This window comes from Hyaena hyaena, unplaced genomic scaffold, assembly GCF_003009895.1.
Source record: "Hyaena hyaena isolate Hyena2069 unplaced genomic scaffold, ASM300989v1 scaffold_0, whole genome shotgun sequence".
NCBI lineage: Eukaryota > Metazoa > Chordata > Mammalia > Carnivora > Hyaenidae > Hyaena > Hyaena hyaena.
Genome location: NW_024080632.1, coordinates 4,365,146 through 4,385,972, shown reverse-complemented (window position 1 = coordinate 4,385,972; position 20,827 = coordinate 4,365,146). Strand labels below are relative to the sequence as shown.

At 47.7% G+C, this 20,827-nt stretch overlaps 2 protein-coding genes across 4 annotated transcripts in view; one reads left to right on the top strand and one right to left on the bottom strand.

The window, feature by feature from the left end:
- The window catches only part of IFT81 (intraflagellar transport 81), a 184,251-nt gene extending 182,972 nt beyond the window's left edge, over positions 1–1,279 (bottom strand). The window contains exons 1-2 of one of the 2 annotated variants that reach the window (XM_039218976.1): positions 1,207–1,279; positions 552–640 (exon numbers count right to left, since the gene is read on the bottom strand). The gene's annotated coding sequence lies outside the window, so the exon portion shown is untranslated. Of the gene's footprint in view, positions 1–551; positions 641–946; positions 1,164–1,206 lie in introns of those variants that run through there. The other variant, XM_039218894.1, reaches the window with a different exon arrangement.
- Positions 1,280–1,319: 40 nt separating this feature from the next.
- P2RX4 (purinergic receptor P2X 4) lies at positions 1,320–18,909 on the top strand. 2 transcript variants are annotated; one of them, XM_039219710.1, is made up of 12 exons: positions 1,335–1,537; positions 5,402–5,549; positions 9,402–9,473; positions 9,574–9,646; positions 10,068–10,164; positions 13,696–13,776; positions 13,879–14,020; positions 14,122–14,258; positions 17,100–17,193; positions 17,335–17,400; positions 17,713–17,808; positions 18,357–18,909. In XM_039219710.1, the coding sequence occupies exons 1-12, from the start codon at positions 1,404–1,406 to the stop codon at positions 18,381–18,383; spliced, it is 1,167 nt and encodes a 388-aa protein (XP_039075641.1). In that variant the 5' UTR covers positions 1,335–1,403; the 3' UTR covers positions 18,384–18,909. The 2 variants fall into 2 exon arrangements, with proteins under 2 accessions (XP_039075704.1, XP_039075641.1); XM_039219773.1 differs by lacking the exons at positions 17,100–17,193; positions 17,335–17,400; positions 17,713–17,808; positions 18,357–18,909 and adding an exon at positions 14,438–14,526 and having other exon boundaries at positions 1,320–1,537.
- Positions 18,910–20,827: the final 1,918 nt, after the last annotated feature.

Here is a 20,827-nt window from a genome sequence, read left to right as displayed (position 1 = left end):
CCCACTTCAGCTGTCACTACCTTTTCTAGGGACCATTTTGGACTGAGGCAGGCGGCAGCTCTATGCCTCCTTCTAACTCAACAATTCCATCTCTAGAGGTAGATGCTGTCTATTTTCTTATTCTTTGCTTTTTTATATATGGAAAAACAAGGCAGTGTGGCTTCGGCAACTCACTTCCAGGAAATGAACTAAAATATTGTATCAAAGATTATGCCTAGGATCCGCAAACGACGCAATCAGATTAAGAACAGTTAGGAAAATCATGGCATACCTTCTGCAAGAAACAATCCATTTATTAAAAATGAACATTATAACGAGTCTGCAGTAATATAGAAAACCAGTAGTGTAAACGAGGAAAAACATCATCATTGCCTGTGATTCACAAACTAAAACCTTAGCCACATCTACCTGTGAGAAGTTACACTCCACGAAGCCAGGCTGTTTGGGCTTGCTCTGTTCACTGAACAGTGCCTAGCATACTGAAGGCGCTTATTAACGCTTGTTGGATGAATTAATGAAACTAAATATAAAACATATCTTTGAAAACATACCTGAAAGGGAATGAACAAACGTGGAAAACTATGTTCGAGTAGTGGTACTGTGGGTGTTTCCTCCACTTGCCTCTATTTTCCAAGTCTCCCTAAAGTTGTGATAAAACTTTCTCAGTTGAAACAAGGATGGCCACAGAAACCCCTCCCTCGTCCTGCAACTAAGAAAGCATCTGATTTGGATGGACTGGCTTCAATCCCAAGAGGGCCACTTTAAACGGTGTGTGACTCCAGTCAAGGGCTCCTCGGGCACCTGACATACAGGTTTTTCCTCCAGACGTTACGGCACAAGTTTGGACCTCCTGAGACACTACTCTTTCTTCTAAGCTGTCCCCTTCCCGACAGGTCACTCGTACCTCCTACCCACCTAAAGGCGTCGCTTTCTACCCACCCCTCACCTCAGCCGCCCTGACGGGTAACGCATTCCCAAGGGAGAGGTCACCCTGTTCTCGAAGGCTCTATCTCCACTAAGCCGGTCACTTGTTCTCCCCGGCCCTCCTGAGGGTCACTGATTCACGGAGACGTCACTCCTTCCTGTTAGAGCCAATCCCACTTTGCAGGGGTTCACCCCGGCCCTACTGACGGGGTCACTCGTCCTCAAGAGGGGGCTCACCCCTTCCCCGCGGGCCCCACTCCCCGCGGAGAGAGCCGCTCGTACCGAAGCGGGGCGTCGCCTTCGCCCGGCCCCAGCCCAGAGGCGCAGTACCGCCTCCTTCCGGGCCCTGCCTCGCGGGTGGCGGCGCCGCGGGCTCCCGGCGGCCTGGGCGGGGCTCCCGGGCGGGAACGAGGCGGCAGACCCGGCGGCCGGGCTCAGCGCGCAGAGGCGGGACAGCGGGGTGGCAGCCGGCGCGGGCCATGGCGGGCTGCTGCGCGGCGCTGGCCGCCTTCCTGTTCGAGTACGACACGCCGCGCATCGTGCTCATCCGCAGCCGTAAAGTGGGGCTCATGAACCGGGCCGTGCAGCTGCTCATCCTGGCCTACGTCATCGGGTGAGCGCGACCGCAGGCGCTGTTCCCGAGGGGTCCCGGGGTCCGGAGTGTCGGGACGGCCGGCAACTCCCCTTCCGGGTCCCGGCCGTGTACCTGCTCCTCCGGGGCTAGGTCGCCCGGTGAGCCCCGCGGGCGGCCCCCGGGTGCTGCCCGCGAGGGGAGGGGCGGCGACCCGAGACGGGTAACACACCCCTCCCCGGACCCTTGCCACCGGGGGACCGGGCTCTGAGTCAGGAGACCGCTTTGATGTTGTGTTTTCAGGGCAAAGCCTGGCAAGACCTTCATCCTTCCTGCTGCTTGTTCTCTGACTTGCTCCATGTTGTCCTTTGGCGGCAGGGGCGTGGGGGGCGGGCTTTGTCCTAAATGGCTCAATCTTTGCACTTCACTTCCCATTCTGATGATCAGCTGACAGAAAACAAGCCTTGGAATTTCCATTTGGTTCTTTTTGGGTCTGTGGCTTCCGGTCCTTTCCTTTAAGTATCATGTGGTAATCCAAGATAGTGAAGAGGTCACACTTCAGAAAAGCATTGAGAAAGTTCAGTTCTTTTGTTTTGTGGAGTGGTTGGGGTTCTGGGTATAAGTACCTTACTTCGCCTCATCGTTCTCCATGCTCCCTTCTGATGCTTCCATATGACCTGCCACCTTCTAGTCTCACCAAGTGCCTAATTTTAATTGAATGCACCCATTACGATTTAATGAAACTCGAGAGAGGAGGTAAAAGTTAACAATCGGGCCCACTTTCAAGGCACACCTGGGCGTTACAATGCCTACAGCTGCTGAGCTGACAGAAGTTATCTACTCTGGCATTCCTTTTCTCGAAAGGTTTAATGTTGTGGTCCCCAGCTGCACATTACAACCTTTTGGGAATCTTTTAAAAAAATGATTGCGGACTCCCAGCCTCAGACCTGATTTCATTGCTATGGAGTATGACTGACTCCCCAGGTGATTCTGATGTGCGGCAGTTTGAGAACTAATGCCCTAGTGTTTCCTAACCCTACTGATCGCAAAAGATTCACCTGAGGAACTGTATAAGAGTAGTAGATCCTCCACCCTGGAGTGGGGTTTGGATCTGTTAACCCTGCCCACGGGTATTCACATGATCAGGCAGGTACGGCTTCTAACAGCTGTCAGCCCAGCAGCAGTTAAGTACTGACAGGAGTCAATAAAATGGCTTCCCAGGTATGGGCTCTGCATCATAACCACCTGGCCCACTCCCAGGTTTGGATGTAGTAAGTCTAATAAGTCCCACCGCCAGTAACTCCTTGCCCCCAGCAACTGTGATGCACCTTTAAATTTTGAGACCTGCTGCTAGCTGGTTAAGTAAACTCATGTTGCTGAATTAGTTTAAATCTACCTTAGGGTTTCTGTAAAGTTCTAGACTACAGAAAATGTCTATAGCTGCACTGTATGATATAATAGCCACTAGTCACGTGTGGCTGTTGAGCACTTGAAGTGTACCTACTCCAAACCAAGATATATACTATCAGTATAAAATACGCATTGGATTTCGAAGACCTCGTACAAAAAAAATAAAGAAGTAAACAATCACATTAATACATCTTACACTGATAACATGTTAAAATATTTTGGGTACATTGGATAACATAAAATATATCATTATAATTAATTTTACCTGTTTTTATTTATTTTTTTTACTGTATAACATGACTATTAGAAATTACATTGCATATGCAGTTTGTGTTCTATTTCTTTTGGGCAACACAGCTTTCCAGGGTTCCTATGGAGTGAGTGTTACCTTGATCATGAGGATTTATAAAGCAGTAAATACTTTGCTTTTCCATCTTCCTATGATCAAACCTGACTCAGGAAATTAAGGGCTTTTCCCTTTTTCTTTCTTCTTTTCTTTTCTTTTCTTTTCTTTTCTTTTCTTTTCTTTTCTTTTCTTTTCTTTTCTTTTCTTTTCTTTCTTACTCATCTCTTAGCTTCCTGATCCAATTCATCTTAGACTGGACATTGATTTCTCAGTTATCTGGTTCTATTATCTATCATATGATGAGACTGTAGGTAATCACATAGTGATTCGTGTGAAACCATGTGTCTCTGGTTTAGCAACTCACTGTTGTCTGTAGTGAAATAAGCTTCTGTGTGTCTCAGTAGAATTAAATGAAAGCTTATATTGCAGCTAAATTCCTAGAACCCCTGAAGAAAAGGACTTGTTTGGGGAAGAGCTTGCCTCCAGGATGGACAATGAATTTGGAGACTCCTCAGACCAGACAAACCCATAAATAACCAAAGCCACTGATTTTTTGGAGTCTTGGCAGCTAGAGCTTATAAGGAGAGGAGAGGGATGCTAGCATTTCTTGATTCTAGAAAAAATAACAATAATAGTTGCTGGTAGGTGTTTAATAACAGCTCTGGTGGGAAGGAGTTCTCATTTGTAGTATTAGCCAACTTCCATGGCATAAACCCTCCCACCGTGGCCAAATTTAGCCTACTGATGGCAACACAAACATTGTTCTGAACATTTGACATGCATTAACTCATTTAACCTCACAACTATCCTATGAAGTCCTATTATCATTCCCATCTTATTGATGGGAAAAACTGAGGCACAGAGAAAGGCCAAAGTTAATGCCTAGTGAGTGGTAGAGCTTAGAAATGAACCATGATCACTGGCTTCAGTCTATGTTCCAGTGTCCTAACCACTATGCACTAATGCCTTTAGATTTTTTTTAAGTTTATATTTTGACAGGGGAAGGGGAGGAGAAGAAAACACAAGTGGGGGAGGGGCAGAGAGAGAGAGAGAGAGAGAGAGAGAGAATCCCAAGGAGGCTTCATACTGTCAGTGTAGAGCCCACTGCAGAGCTTGAACTCAGGAACCGTGAGATCATGACCTGAGCCAAAGTCGGACACTTAACTGGCTAAGCCACCCAGGACCCCCCCTTTAATTATTCAGACTGGTTGTAACGCCCTCAATTCTCCCCAGAGAAGAGAAGCATATATGGGACCTGAATTCTTGGAGAAAAAGTATGAACTAGTATAAAAGTTCCTTGAAAGTGATATTCTCTTTTCTTGAGGGAGTATAGCATGCAGGACAAGAAAAGGGGCTTCAGAGGCAAAAGACTTGAGTTCAGATTCTGACTTTATCATTCACTAACTGTGTGACCTTGGGCAAATCACTTAACCTCTCTGTGTCTTAGTTTCCTCCTCTGTAAAAATAGAGAATAATAGGGTTGCCTGGGTGGCTCAGTCAGTTAAGTGTCTGACTCTTGATTTCGGCTAAGGTCATGATCTCCCAGTTCGTGGAATTGAGCCCTGCATCAGCCTGAGCGCTGACAGTGCAGAGCCTGCATGGGATTCTCTCTCCTCTCTCTGTCTCTGCCACTCTGTTGCTCATGCACACATGCGCTTTCGCTATCTCTGTCACAAATAGATAAACTTTAAAATAAATAGAGAATAATATCTGCCTTATAAAGTGGTTAGGATTAAATTAGTTAATAAATATATAGAGTTTAGATTAGCACCTGGCACTAAAAACACCCACATGGTAACTATTATCATAATTTTTATTATCTCTTTGGTGATTCTGCAGGTCATAGTGCATTGAAAGTGCTCAAATATCTAATAATAAAGACATTCGTTGAGTACTTTCTTTGTGCTGATCGCTGTGCTAAGTGCTTTACCTACATCATCTCATTTATCTCCCACAAACCACCCTGTGGTTTATGTTCTATATGTGCATTTTGCAGATGTGGGAATGGAGCCCCCAAGTTAAACAGTTTTGCAAAGTTGCATAATTAGTGAATGTTGTACTGTCAGCCTCTGGCTATCAGAGGCTCCCTAGCATCAATTCAAATTAGCTGAATCCTAATGGCAATTTAAGAGGACTGTTTTATTTTGTAGGTGGGTGTTTGTGTGGGAAAAAGGCTACCAGGAAATGGACTCTGTGGTCAGCTCAGTTACTACCAAAGCCAAAGGCGTGACTGTAACCAACACTTCTACACTTGGATTCCGGGTCTGGGATGTGGCGGATTATGTGATTCCAGCTCAGGTATGCTTCCACTGTGGCTTCTAACACTAAAGCTTCTCATTAGTTCCTTTCCCTTTACTGACTTTGCACTCTTGATTAATGATTGGCAGAGTTCTAACATCACCGATGCCCAGACTGATCGTTTTAGTCCAAGAAAGCAATGCAGGCAGATCCGTTTTTGGCTTAGAGTCTAATAATATTCAACCAGCTATGTTGCTTCAGCTCTAAATCATGGTTGGCTTAAACACAGACAACTCGGCCTGTCTCGAGCCCTGAAAGATGGAAGAGCAAATGTTTTAAATCCTGGGGAAAATTCAGGTGGAAATATCACCGTTCCACATTTTGTATTTGCTTTATTGTAAAACACAAGGTAAATCTTTGCAGACAGTGTAAAAAGTTTATAGTTTATCAGGAGTTAGAGACCAAAGCCAAACCTGGAGGAAACAGACATAGGATTTGGTCAGGAACAAAGGTAAGGAAAGAAAGTGTTTGATACAGCATCCTTGTATCCAGTCTGTTAATTGACAAAGCTCCAAATTAAATATCGACTCTCTTTAGCCATGGCAATTGCTGTGGTCCATTTGTGGGGCGCCCAGAGAGAAGACCAGAACTAATGAGCAATGAAGGTCAGTCAGACCCTTCTGCTTCTCTGCGTGCAAACATTTGTTTGCAGCGCTTCTACTTGGCTCACCTCCAGAATGATATTTCCCTAAGTTGAAAATAGATGAGAAATGGGGGGGCCTGGGTGGCTCAGACAGTTAAGCGACAGACTTCAGCTCAGCTTAGGATCTCATGGTTAGTGAGTTCGAGCACACTTCTGGCTCTGAGCTGTCAGCCTGTTTCAGATTCTGTGACTCCCTGCCTCTCTCCGCCCCTCCCCTGCCTGTACACTCGCTTGTGTGCACGCACTCTCTCAAAAAAAAAAGCCAGGAGAAACTTGGGCATCATGCCATATTCTCATGCCTCCTCACGACATTTCCTTGTCTCCCAATGTGACTTGTTCTAGATCTTTCTTTGGAAGATGCCAGCTATTCCCAGAGCTTCACCACCTTGTCAGACCTGGGGGTGGAGAGGTCTACAGACACTTTGGTCCCTGAGTTACCTTGATCCTCCAGAGGGTTCCCGGTGCTGACTCCACTCCCACAGAGTACGAAACACTAATAGAAAGTTTCTGGTAATGCCGGTGTTCAGCGAAGAGAATGTCCAATGAGGATTTTTGGACATCTTTTATTCCTTATGTTGGAAGTTCCTTAACTTCAGTCTCATCCCCAGTGAATTTTTCTCTAGAAACCTTTTCTTAAAATATTGATTTTTTTTAAAGTTTTATTTATTTTGGTGAGGGAAAGGGCAAAAAGAGAGAAAATCCCAAGTGGGCTCTGCACTATCAACATGGAGCTCAAATCCACGAACTGCAAGATCATGACCTGAGCCAAAATCTCTTGATTGGATGTCCAACTCTTGTTGGACGCTTGGGGCATCTGGGGGGCTCAATCATTTAAGCATCTGACTGCGGCTTAGCTCATGATCTCATGGTTTGTGAGTTCAAGCCCTGGGTCGGGCTCTGTGCTGGCAGTTCAAAGGCTGGAGCCTGCTTTAGATTCTGTGTCTCCCTCTCTCTCTGCCCCTCCCCCACTCATGCTCTCGTGCGCGCGCGCTCTCTCTCTCTCTCTCAAAAATAAATAAACATAAACATTGGGGAGAAAAAAAAGTGTTGGACATTCAACCAACTGAGTCACCCAGGCGCTCCCTCTCCAGAAACTGTAAATCAACCTTTTGGCACCTTTCTAGGAGGAAAAAAAAAAGCCTTCTCAAATGGAGAAGTGTCAGTTGCTGACTCTAATTTGGTCTTCTCTAGAATGTTTTATTTATTTATTTATTTGCTTATTTAAATTTCAGTTAGAAAAGAAAACCAGCCAAATTTGGGGACTTTGGTGGCCCTGCATTTCTGTACCTCTGAGGAACTCTGGTTGGCAGAGGATGTCTTGAGCACTTTTTGGCGCTTTTCCCTTAAGAAGCCAAGCTTCATTAAGGAACCACTTCAGGTTATAGACATTTTTTTCCATTGAGGTGAAATTCACATGTCATAATATTAGCTATTTCAGGTTGAAAAATTCCGTGGCATTTTGTACCTTCACGATATTATGCAAGTATAACCTCCTTCTAGTTCCAGAACATTTTCATCACCCCAAGAGGAGACCCCATACCCATTCAGCAGTGGCTTCTCATCCTACCCTCCACTTTACCCCCTGCCTCCAGGGCAACCACTCATCTACTTTCTGTCTGTATGGAAATTTCACAGAATCATACAATATGTGGCCTTTGGTGTCTGGCTTCGTTGACTTAGCATCATATGTTTGAGGTTCACCCATATTGTATCCTGTGTCAGTGCTTCATTCCTCTTTATGGCTGAGTCATATTCCATTATAGGTACACACGCAGGTATGGGTAACCACAGTCTGTTTATCCATTCATCTGTCAATAGATATTTGGGGTGTATCCACCTCTGGGTCACTATGAATAATGCTGCCATGAACATATGTAAACAGTAGGCCCTCTTGTCCACAGTTTCAGTCACCCACGGTCAGTTGCAGTCTGGAAGCAGATGGTGCTCCTGACATACCCTCGAGTGGGTAGTAGCGCAACACTGAATCACAAAGCTTCCAACATTCACCTCACTTCATCTCTTCACGTAGGCATTTTCCCATCACACGAAGAAGGGTGAGTATAGTACAGAAAGGTATTTTGAGAGAGAGAGACTACATTCACATAACTTTTATTATAATATATTATTATAATTGTCCTATTTTAGTATTAATTATTGTTGTTAATCTCTTACTGTGTCTTATTTATTCTTTGTTTTTATTTTTTTAATGTTTTTTTAATTTATTTCTGAGAGAGAGACAGCATGAGCAGGGGAGGGTCAGAGAGAGACAGAGATACAGAATCTGAAACAGGCTCCAGGCTCTGAGCTGTCAGCACAGAGCCCGACGCGGGGCTCGAACCCACGAACTGTGAGATCATGACCTGAGCTGAAGCTGGACGCTTAACCGACTGAGCCACCCAGGCGCCCCATATTTATTTATTCTTTGATGTTTATTTTTGAGAAAGAGAGAGAGTGCAAGTGGGAGAGGGGCAGAGAGAGAGGGAGACCCAATCCAAAGCAGGCTTCAGACTCTGAGCTGTCAGCACAGAGCCCGACGTGGGGCTCGAATTCACGAGCCATGAGATCATGACCTGAGCCGAAGTCAGATGCCTAACTGACTGAGCCAGTCAGGCGCCCCTTACTGTTGTCTAATTTAAAATTTAACTTGGTCATAGGTATGTCTGCCTCGGGGGGGGGGGGGGGGTGGTGGTGGAGAAAAACCATAGCAAACGGAGGATTGGGTCCTATCTGCGGTTTCAGGCCTCCCCCAGGGGTCTCAGAACATATACCCTTGCAGATAAGGGGGATTGTGGTACAAGTATTTTCTTGAGTCCTGTCTTCAGTTCTCTCTCAGAGAACAAAGGATCAAAAAAGATCAAGGATTTTTGTTTTTTTAGTTTTTAATGTTTTTTTTGAGAGGAGAGTCCACCCAGGGGGAGGGGCAGAGAGAGAGGGGGACAGAGGATCTGAAGCAGGTGCTATGCTGACAGAGCCTGATGCAGGGCTTGAACTCAAGAGCTGTGAAATCATGACCTGAGCTGAAGTCGGTCACTTAATCGACTGAGCCACCTAGGTGTCCCAAAAGATCAGTTTTTAAATTGTTTTCTGCATGGCACTTGGGAGAAGTGAAAGGTACTGACCTTTTAAATGAACACCTGGCTTTCTTCAGGGCCTGGCCTGACTGCTCTGAAGGTAACACAGTGGTGCTCTCTCCCCCGTCCCCTCTGCAGGAGGAGAACTCCCTCTTCGTCATGACCAACTTGATCACCACCATTAACCAGACACAGGGCCTCTGTCCCGAGGTAGGCAGCTTCTCAGGAAAGAGCCTCAGGCTCCTCTCCCCCACCTCTCCCACCTGACTGACTACGTGGAATTTGTTTTCACTCTTTCTTCTTTTTCCAGCTTCCAGATAAGACCACTGTGTGTAAATCAGATGCCGACTGTGCCGCTGGCTCTTCAGGCGTCCACAGCAACGGTATGGGCTCATGGCTGTGACCTACAGTAGACATTTAGTGTGGGGGGGGCAGCCCCTGACCAGATTGCCTCCCCCGTGGGGCTTCTCTTATAGAGAGATCTGCAGGACAAAGAAATCCCTACATTCCCCAAGTCCTTCATATGACCTTGGGTGAGCCTGGTGTACCCATCAGGCTCTCAGGATCTTCTCGACATTCACCTGTCACCCGTACTCCAGAGGCCACCCCAGATCTTGCCCTGGGCCAGCCTGTCATCACCCTAGCCTTGCTACTGGACTCAGGCAAATGTTTTCCTCTAATTTCTGAAAACTGTATAAAGCCCGGAATCGGAACAGCTCAAGATGGACTGCACAGGATGCTGTGGCGGTGCTTGCACTTCTCCCCCTTGTGAAAGTAGAAAACAGGTGCCCCCTTCCCCTGCAGGAATTGCAACAGGAAGATGCGTGTCGTTTAATGGGACTGTGAAGACGTGCGAGGTGGCGGCCTGGTGCCCGGTGGAGGATGACACACCTGTGCCTGAGTGAGTCCTGCCCGAGGGAAGGCGGCAGGGGAGTTAAGCCGGTGTGTTGTGCTCTTGGTGTCTTTGTGGAGTCAGGCTTCCCCAGGGCCGGGACCAATGACAATGTGGGCCACAGTGTTTGTCACTTGTGAGAAGAGTGCAGATGATTTATGTCTTTGTTTGGACTTTGTCAGTTGCAAGTAACTAACAGGAAACAGTTCTCAGTGCCTCAGAGCAGGACACACACATCGCAGTGGACACACACATCGTTTACTGTCCAACTACCTATGAGGAGCCCAGCACAACGAGCCTGGGGCTCGAAGGACAGCTTCAGAGTCTCCACCTTTTGACTCTACTTCCCCCATATCGGCTTCATTTGCAGGACCGTTGTGTAGTCCTAGGAGGCGGCTCTGGGCTTATATTCCCCCAAGTCTCTCAGCCCAGTTGTCCATAGAGATTCTTCTAGACATGTCCATCATGACATCTTCAGCCACATCCCTCAACCTATCACTGTAGCTGAGACATGGATTTTGCTTCTCAGCTCAGGCCTGGGTAACCTGCCCACCTCTGGAGCCAGGGGCCAGTCAGTCCCACCCAAACCACATAGCCTGAGAGTAGGGAGGTGTGACTTCCAAAGGAAATCGGGGATTTGTTGCCAGGAAAGAGGGGAACAGATGCCGGGCAGGAAAATAATTAGTGTCCACAGTAGTGTGTTTTATAAAGTAGAGCAGGTTCGGGGCTGCCCTAGAATAACATTCTTCCTAATAGTAAATTGCTCTGCTTTGACTGGGGGCAGTCAGAGGTAATGCTCTCAGAATTGCTTGTAACTCCGGCCTTCCTGACCCAGAGTTCAGAGGGAGGCCTGGAGAAGCCTGGCAGGCAGCCAGCCACATGCACCCCATTCAGGGTACCCTGCAACAGAGGGCAGCAGCTCCGGCTAGGAATCCTAGCATTTTTTAGCTGAAAAGGATCTTATGGAGCTGTGCTCCCCAACATGATGCTACTGGCCATGGGTGGCTGTTGAGTACTCAAAGTGTGTCTCGATCCAGACAAAATGCTCAGTGTAAAATGTATTCCAGAGCCTGAAGACATTAGGGAAAAAATTTATATATATATATATATATAATATATATATATATTAGGTATATAATAGTATATACCTACTACACATCTATACTACTATATAGTCTATATATACTATACATATAGTATATACATATATATACAATACTATGTGTTGTTTACCTGGTGAAGTAATACTTCAGATATAGTGGGGTTATTATAGAAAAGTTAATTTCACTTGGTTTTTTTACTTTTTAATGTGACCAGTAGACACTTCAAATTGCAAGGTGGCTTGTATTTGTGTCTCAGTATATTTTTGTTGGACGGCACTGTTATGTATCTAATCGAGTGGAAGAAGATTGTTAAGTGTACACTGATAACATGAAATAACATGAGTCACATGGAGAGAAGGAATTCCCATTTCCATTCTTATTCAGCTTATTCTAAGCTTATATCAAGGAGGGAATCTTGGTTTGGGGCGTCTTTTATAACTTGGTGATTTCCATTTCTCACAAATTACAACCCCCAGATTCAGTACTTTGGGCAAATAGTAATATTAACTACAACTTTTTTTGAGAGAGAGAGAGAGCATGAGCAGGGGAGAGGGGCAGAGGGGAAGACAGAGAAAGAAAGAGAGAGAGAGAGAGAGAGAGAGAATTCCAAGCAGTTTCCATCTCATGACCTGGGCCAAAATCAAGAGTTGGACGCTTAACCAACTGAGCCCCTCAGATGCCCCTAAACTACAACTTTAAATAATATTGTTTTGATTTGATTATATTTATTTGAACAATGACCTCTGACTTGGGGCAAATAATATTTCTTATAATCATGATGGAAAGTTTCATTTCAAAATGAATGTCAGTAAAAAACAGTGAGTTGATCCTAAAGGCAGGAACACCCCAAATGACCATCAACACAGAAAGAAAGAAACAGATTACAGTCCATCCATGCAAAGGAACAGGACTCAGCCATAAAAAAAGAATGAAATGCTAGATGCTACGATGTGGATGAACCTAAAAAATACGGTGCTAAGTGAAAGCAGCCAGACACAAAAGGCCACATATTCTATGATTCCATTTATATAAAATGTCCAGAGTAGACAAATCTGGAGAGACACAAAAGTAGATTAGTGGTTCCCAGAGGTGGGGGAAGAATAGATACTACTGCTTAATGGGTACAAAGTTTTTCTTTGGGGGTGATGAAAATGTTCTAGAATTAGATGTGATAGTTGCACAACATCATGAATGTGTTTAGTGCAATTTAACTGAATTATACATTTTAAAATGGTTAATTTTACATTATGTGTATTTCACCTCCATTTTCTTTTTAACTATGAGTTAGGGGTTCCTGGGTGGCTCAGTGAGTTGGGTGTGTCTGATACTTGATTTTGGCTCAGGGCAGGATCGTGCCCTGCATGGGGCTCTATACTGGGCATGGATCCTGCTTCAGATTCTCTCCCTCTCTCTCTCTCTCTCTCTCTCTCTCTCTCTCTCTCTCTCTCTCTCTCCCCCTCTCTCCCTCTCCGTCTCCCTCTCCCTCTCCCTCTCCCTCTCTCTCCCCCCTCTCTCACTCCATACCCCCCCCGTTCGTGTGCACTCTCTCTAAAATAAAATAAAGTTTTTTAGAAATTAAAAAAATAAAAGTTAATCTTCAAAGTTTTACATATGAGGTAGACAGATGTGAGGGGAAAGCTATGGTATAGAGAATGACAACAGTTTGAAAAACCCTAATATTACCCATCCCTCTCAGAGATGAGGGAATTTGAAGCCCCAAGAGAAGTACCTTGGTCAAGGCCGTGGCATCAGCGGTGACAGGTTCAGCTGTCTTTGCTGTGTGGGCTTGGTTCTGTCTCAGGGTTGAGACAATTATTGATAACTGTTTATAAACTCAAATATTCCACCTGGATCAGGGAAGCCGCACCCCCCCCAGAGGGGTTTGCCTGCAGCACTGGATTCTCAGGTAGAGACCCCCCTAAAGAAGTTGGGGAGGGCCTTGGAGACAGATTCACCGTAGGGCCATCCAGGAGCTGACGTGGCACTTCTGAGAAGAGAGCGTCTGCCACATGATTTTTGTGTACTTTTGTGATGAGATCAGGATCCACCCTGGAGGTGACTTTACCTTTGCCTGGACTTGTAAAACCAGATCTGTAGAGCGTTCCCCTGAGGGCACCTGAATGAGATGCACGGACTTCAGGCTGAATAATTTCAAGGGAAACCACTAGGCATCCTTTCTCCTTAGCTATTCATTCCTAACCTCTTAAAATTCCCGCTGCCTGACAGGAAGACACAGAAAGGCTTAGTTTACTGTCCTCTGTTGACCTAGTGTTTATGCAGAGGATGGTAAAAGATGCTTGAGATATTTTCACATTTTTTTCTGGCCAGATGACATTGTATGACACATGTGCATGGGCTTTTTAAAAATATTATGTAAGGATGTGACTGTACATATATTTGTACTTTTATTAACAGTATGTGACGTTATCTTTTTCAGACCTGCTTTTCTAAAAGCTGCAGAAAACTTCACTCTTTTGGTCAAGAACAACATCTGGTATCCCAAATTTAATTTCAGCAAGTAAGTGGTGGCCTGCTGTGTGAGTTCACCAGTGTCTTAGAGCATCTTCTGACTCCTCTTTGAGGTTTTCCTTGCTCCATTTCTGCTTCCTCCTGACTTTAGGAGGAATATTCTTCCCAACGCCACCACTACCTACCTCAAATCCTGCATTTATGACGTCATAACAGATCCCTTCTGCCCCATATTTCGTCTTGGCAAAATAGTGCAGGATGCAGGACATAGCTTCCAGGACATGGCCGTCGAGGTAGGCGGAGGCCCCTGGCTTTTCGGACACAGCCTTTCACGCGTCATGTTCTAGAATGGGCCCTGAGGAAAGCTTGCTCTGTCTCTGCTCGCAACCCACAGGGAGGCATCATGGGCATCCAGATCAACTGGGACTGCAACTTGGACAGAACTGCCTCCCTCTGCTTGCCTAGGTACTCCTTCCGCCGCCTGGACACCCGGGATGTGGACCACAATGTGTCCCCTGGCTATAATTTCAGGTAGGCGTGAGCTTGGGGCCCGGTTCTCTTGTGGTTGGGGGACAGGAGGGCGATGGTGGCTGGATCGGTCCTGGTGGGGGCATCCGAGCCCACCAAAGACCAGCACTCAGGCAGCCCCCGAGGGCAGGTGGGGAGGTATGTACCAAAGAGAGTGTTCCGAGCAGATCTTGTGCCCACAGTGTCCTGGCCCATGAGAGCCTTCTGTGCCCCTTCTTACTTCAGAAACCACCCTGAGGGACGCCTGCGTGGCTCAGTTGGTTAAGCGTCCGACTTCAGCTCAGGTCATGATCTTGCGGTCCGTGAGTTCCAGCCCCACATCAGGGTCTGTGCTGACAGCTCAGAGCCTGGAGCCTGCTTCAGATTCTGTGTCTCCCTCTCTCTCTGCTCCTCCCCTGTTCTGACTCTCTCTCTCTCTCTCTCCTTTTCTCTCTCTTTCTCTCTCTCTCTCACACACATACAAACATTAAAAAAAAAAATCACGTTGATACAATTTTCAGAGCAGCCCAGGGATGCCGGCTGCTTGTGCTCCCTTGGGCCAGCCTCAACTAGGACCCCTGCTCAGTGATTTTGAGGAGTTGGTGAGCTTGTGATCCTCCAGTCCGAAGACCTCTGGGGCCTGACCCAGGAAGCAGTTTCTCAAAGACCCGAGACTGCCCCTGGAATCCCCAGGGTGCAGGAGATACAGACTTAAGCCTCAGGCCTTTGCTGATATTTCCCTGCCAGAAGTACCATGTACTCCTGTCCTGGGACCGCCACAACAAATTACCACAAGGTGGGTGGCTTGAAACAACAGGAAGTTACTCTCTCACGGATCTGGAGGCCAGAATCCCCAAATCAACGTGTCGGTCGGCAAGGCCAGCTGCCTTCTTCGCCCCTTCCGGGTTCTGGGGGCCCCCCACGGTGCTTCGAGTTTCTTGGCTCATAAGCTCATCACTCCTGCCTCTGCCACTGTTGTGACATGGCCTTCTTCCCTCTGTGCGCATCGCTGTGTGTCCTGTCTTTTTTTTTTTTAAAGTTTTATTTATTTCTAGGAGAGAGAGAGACAGCGTGAGCAGGGGAGGGTCAGAGAGAGAGGGAGTCATAGACTCTGAAACAGGCTCCAGGCTCTGAGCTGGCAGTCAGCACATCGCCCGACGCGGGGCTCGAACCCACGAACCGCGAGATCATGACCTAAGCGAAAGTCGGACGCTTAACCAACTAAGCCACCCAGGCGCCCCTGTCCTGTCTTCTTATAAGGATACCAGTCATATTGAATCAAAGTCCATGCGAATCCAGTCCGACCTCATCTCACCTAATTCCAGCTGCAAAGGCCCTGTTTCCCTATTTCCTTTCCCCACTCACAGGTTCCAGGTGGATGTGAATCTTGGGTGACAGTGTTCAGCCCGGTGCAGCTGGTAATCTGATGGGAGGGCCAAGGAGCCAGGGTCATGTTTGCCACTTTCCCGAGGCAGCCAGCCTGTAGCCATGTACATTGTCGCGTGCCATTTGCGGCATCTCTCCCGCATTTTGCCACTCAGAAAAAGCAGCCCCACAAGGCGCCCCCTGAGTAGGTCTGAGGTGCTTTTGAGTTGCACTTGTCTCCCTCTAGTGGTGATGTGTGCAATCCAGTACACGTGGGATCACAGAAACCTCCGGAATTAAGTCCACTCTCATTTCGAACCAGCTGACTCGCTGATGCTAGGGCAGATATTTGAATTTTTCCCCTAGGAAAGGAATTAGGTTTGTGTTGCTCTGTCTCTACTGTTACAGTTTAGAAACCATTGTGGAAAAACCTCAAGCTTGGGTCAGAACCTCGGAACAGAGAGAAGCCGACGGGAGCTGTCACCAGAAGGAAACCCACCCCCTGACCTCCGCTAGCACCAGGCCTGACCGTGACATAGAGGTTGTGGGCCAGACTGACTGTGGGCCGAGAGTTTAGGCTTCTCTGAATCAATGTCCTGTATATATAACATAGACCGCAAATGGCATCATGGCTCAATAGACCCCACCCCCACCATTCCCCCTGTGGGGTGTTTAATTGTTTTATTGAGATATAGTTCACACACCACACAGTTCATCCATGTAAAGTGTGGGACTCCATCATTTTTAGTCTATTCAGAGTTGTAGGATGATCGGCATAATTTTAGAACATTTTCATCCCCTCAGTGAGAAGCCCCTTCAGCCACCACCTCTGTCTTCCCTTCTGCTTCAGTCCCGGTCACCCGCTGTCTGCCTCCTTTCTCTCTGGACTTGCATAAATAGAGTCGCACACTGTATGGCCTTCTGTGACTGGCTTCTTTCTCTCAGCATCATGTTTTTTTCAAGGTTCATCCATATTGTAGCATTTATCATGACTTTATCTCTCCTAATGGCCAAAGAGTATTCCATTGTGTGGATATACCACATTTTATTTACTCATTTAGCCATCAGTAGGTCAGTGGTTCTTTAAAAAAAAAAAAAAAAAAAAAAAAAAAATGCCCAGGGCTGAATCGGTGAGTTTTGTGGAGTTTCATGGCCGGACCCCATGCCCCTACCCAGAAGGCAGCCCTGGGGCTTGCTGCTGGCCAGCCACATTCTGTCAGTGGCCAGGATCTCCTAGAGAGAGGCAGGTGGTTCTGCTACGTCAAGGGGGATGTTCAGAGCAAGAGGTTCTGGCTCCACTGTAGGAGGTGACAGTGATGATGGAGAAGTTCTGGTACCCCGTGGGCGCTGGCACCCTCCTGCCGACAGCCCAGCCCGCATGCTGCATGACCCACCTTAGCTGGGAGGGGCCCCGAGGTGCTCAGGTTCTGTTTGTCCTGCAGGCGGTGCCAGCTCCCGAGGGCTTTGGAGATTTCTGCTCTGATGTCCCCATTTCCCTAGGTTTGCCAAGTACTATAGCGACCCGACTGGCACCGAGCACCGCACACTCATCAAGGCCTACGGCATCCGCTTTGACATCATAGTGTTCGGAAAGGTAGGCTGGTTGCCAGCTTCTCTCAGGGCTCTGGTTCAGACCTGGGCTTCTGGGTTGGCCAGGCACCAGGGGCCCTCTCCCCGCCTTTTATCTGCTCTTGCCCACCCCTCTCGCAACTTTTTCCTTTTCTGTCATTTGTAGGCTGGGAAATTTGACATCATCCCCACCATGATCAACATTGGCTCTGGTTTGGCGCTCCTAGGGGTGGTGAGTGACTTGGATCGCGCCTTCACCCCACCCACCCCGGGCCTGGGGGCCTCCTCAGCAGTAGTTAGCAGTGACGTGAGACCCTCCACTGGCATCCTGGTTCCTCCCCATGACGCTTGTTTCTGGAATCAACCCTCCCAGCTTGTTACCCCTGCCCCCAGCCCCACCTCCCCTTCCCTTCTCCAAGACCACGGCCTAGGGGCCTTGCCCTTCCTTTCCTTGAAAGATTCCAGGCTTTGTGGGAAGGGGCGCGCACAGAATAACGGGCTAAAACATCCCGGCTCGTCCTTTCTCGCCCTGTGCTGCACTCAGGCCACAGTGCTGTGTGACGTCATAGTCCTCTACTGCATGAAGAAAAGATTCTACTACCGGGAGAAGAAATACAAGTATGTGGAGGATTACGAGCAGGTAGGCCACCTCCTAAACTCCAGCGGGCAGGAAGGTCCGCATCCACTTCTTGTACCAGTGGTGAGCATTGGGGCGCTGGGCCGTCTGGGGGAGACCTGGGCGCAAAGGTGGCGCTCTTTTGGCATGTGGCCAACCCAGGCGGCTGCACACCACTCCTCACCCTTGCCCTCTGCTCCATTTCTAGACCATCTGTACTAGTAGTCACTTCATACTTTTCTTCAAACGGACTCACTCTCTAAAATCTAGCCTCAGTTTTAATTAGTGACAGCTCAGGTTAGGTATATTCATGAATATTATGACAGAATCTATGTCCACACACTACTTAAACTTGCCTAACATAGCAAGAGGGGTTGGGTACCATGCTTTGAGAACCCCTGCACTAGTACTAAGCTGAGTATATGTAGTTGGGGAGGGCTACCCAAAGTCCTCAGGGACAGTGCCTGGCTCTCGCCTGCCCCAGATGGTCCAGGCTTGCCTATGGGCAGGCCATGGTGCGAATACATCTATCCAGAAGCGTATCAGTCAAAGCGTATCACCTTTCTTTGCAGGGGCTTGGCGGTGAGATGGACCAGTGATGTGTCCTCCACACCTGGGCTCCCCACGGCCCTCACCAGAGCACAGTGAGGAGAAAAGGCTGCTGTTGTCACCCCAGAGAAGGTTCCAGATTCTGAGTCTGCCTCCACTGCACAAGAACTTCACAGTCGCCCAGCTGCTCCAGTGTTTTGTGTGTAGGGCGTGCATAGTAAACCACCCTACACAGTGGGTCACCTCAACTCTGGGTTGCTGGGGCGACCTCTGGCCCCAGGGCCATGGGGCTACTGCTGCTGCAGGGCCGGGGCCTCCCACAGGGCAACCTTCCTCAGGGGCTCCCTGAGACAGGTCCAGCTGGGGCCCAGCGAGACAGGTCCAGCTGGGGCCCAGCAGCTCTGTTCAAGCACTTTATAAGGGAAGGAAGGTCACCAGGTGTGTCACTGGCTCTTGATCACACGGGCCGCCATTCCTCCCCCACATCCATTCTGTCACAGAGTTAGCACGTCCCCTCGAGAAGAGGCATGTGGAGGTGATAGAGGACCAAACATTAAAACGATTTTTTCAATCTTTGTTCTCATAGCATGGACTGGAACTTTCCTCTCTTCCCTTTTACTTTGACCGCTAAACCCATTTGTTATCACAGCTCACTGTGCTCAAAGAAAGCTTCCTGAAACAGTCTTTTGTTAGGGCTTGGGCGTTTTCCCCTGCTTCGACCTTCCCTTGAAGGCCTCAGCATCTTGATCTTTGTTAGGCTGTGTTTCTCTAGAATTTACAAGGTTTTGTCCTGTGGTGACTAGTCTTACCTGTGCATGTGCTTTTTACATAAAACTGTGGTACTACACTAAGGCGCACACAATTTTAGGTAACTGAGAACATGGCTTATCCTCTCCCCTCCCCATTTGCTTTCCAGAAGTCTCCAACCACAAGCAGCACCACCTACACCTACCTTGTTTGAAATGTTAATGAAGTTATTTCCAGCTTCCCCTTCACAACTTAATTCTGCAGGGAGTCTACAGGAGCTTCTTAAAGAAAGCTGCTTGCCCCTCCCCCCATCACGAACTCATTTCCAAGTACTGAAGGGAACATTTATTTTAGAAGTGCCTGCTTCTGCTGCATAAAACCTGAGCTTTTCTTGCTTTGGGGGGGAGGGCGGTGGAGTTTACCGAACCCCTCTGAAAAAAAGCTCCAGTTGGTGCTGCCTCTTTGAAAAAAAAAATGCCTGCCTGAACACATGGATCATATGGAGCTGGAATTTTAAGAGATGGCTATTCATCTTGCAGGCTAAGAACTGAGTTACTGGAGTGGAGACCACTTCTTGAGGCCTCTTAGATGGAACGCTATAGCCAGCTGGGGTGAAGGATGGGGGACGGATTGCTTATTTTACTCACCAGGCATCCTGTAGTCAGCCATATTCCCACGTGCTGGCACTCCCTGGTGTGGCTGCTGAAACTTGCACCCATGGGTGGGCTTCCAGGAGGCTCAGGAATCCTTAAAACTCTGCCAAGGGTTGCACCTGTGTGCGCTGTGTTTGGCTTTCATCAGAGTCTCAGTGGGGTCTCTGAACGGTGACACCTGCTCTTGTTGTGCCCGAATCGCGAGTCCCAGAGACCTCCAAGGAGTCGGCACCGATGCAAGTACAAAAGGGTCTTTATTACAAGCTCGAGCAGGGGCTCACCAGCCTACCGGTGTCATGGCAGCAAGGTGAAGCGAAGAACAATAGCGAACAGGGTTTTTAAGGAGTAAGGGATGGGAGTGTTACAGTACATGTAGCATCATCACATAAGCACCAATTACAATTACAGCTTTGACCATTCAGTATCTGTGAGGTGTTCGTTACTTTTGGTGGGGCCCAATCATGACTCTTGAGAATCCTTTGAAAATGACCAATTATGAGGTGAGTTCAAAGGGCCCACATGGGGTTCAGGCAAGCAGTGAGAAATTGGCTAGTTTGTATCTGCAGTTCCCAGCCTTGACTCAGACCACAGGAGTGTTTTTTGATTAACTGATCTGAGGGCCGTCCGAGGATGGCTTTAGCCTTGAACAGTCTGAGGCTTTCCCTGGGACTGGGACTGGGGCTACGTGCAGCCTGAGGTTTCTCTTAATGGAGGACTTAATTTTTGGCTCTCCACTCTTAAAGACCCGTATTCCAATAATCACAGTTCTGCAGCAACAGAATAGGAAGCTTTCAGACTTCATCCGCCATCCCTTCATAACAGAAAACCAAGGTTCAACGCCAGTAAAGCAATGCCCTGGGCTCGCTTCGCGTTTGGAGTGCAGGGAACCTCCAGCCTCTAGTCTGGAAGAAGCATCAGTTCCACAGCAGTCTCCAGAAGCCTTGAAAACCGGCAACTGTCCGGGGTCTGTAGAATGCTGAATTTGCTGACAAGGTCAGAGCTCTTGGACAACAGACTTAAGTAACTTTTCTGAGCCTCAGTTTATGGGTGATGATCCATAAGATGGGCCAAATACCTACGTCATGGGGTGATGT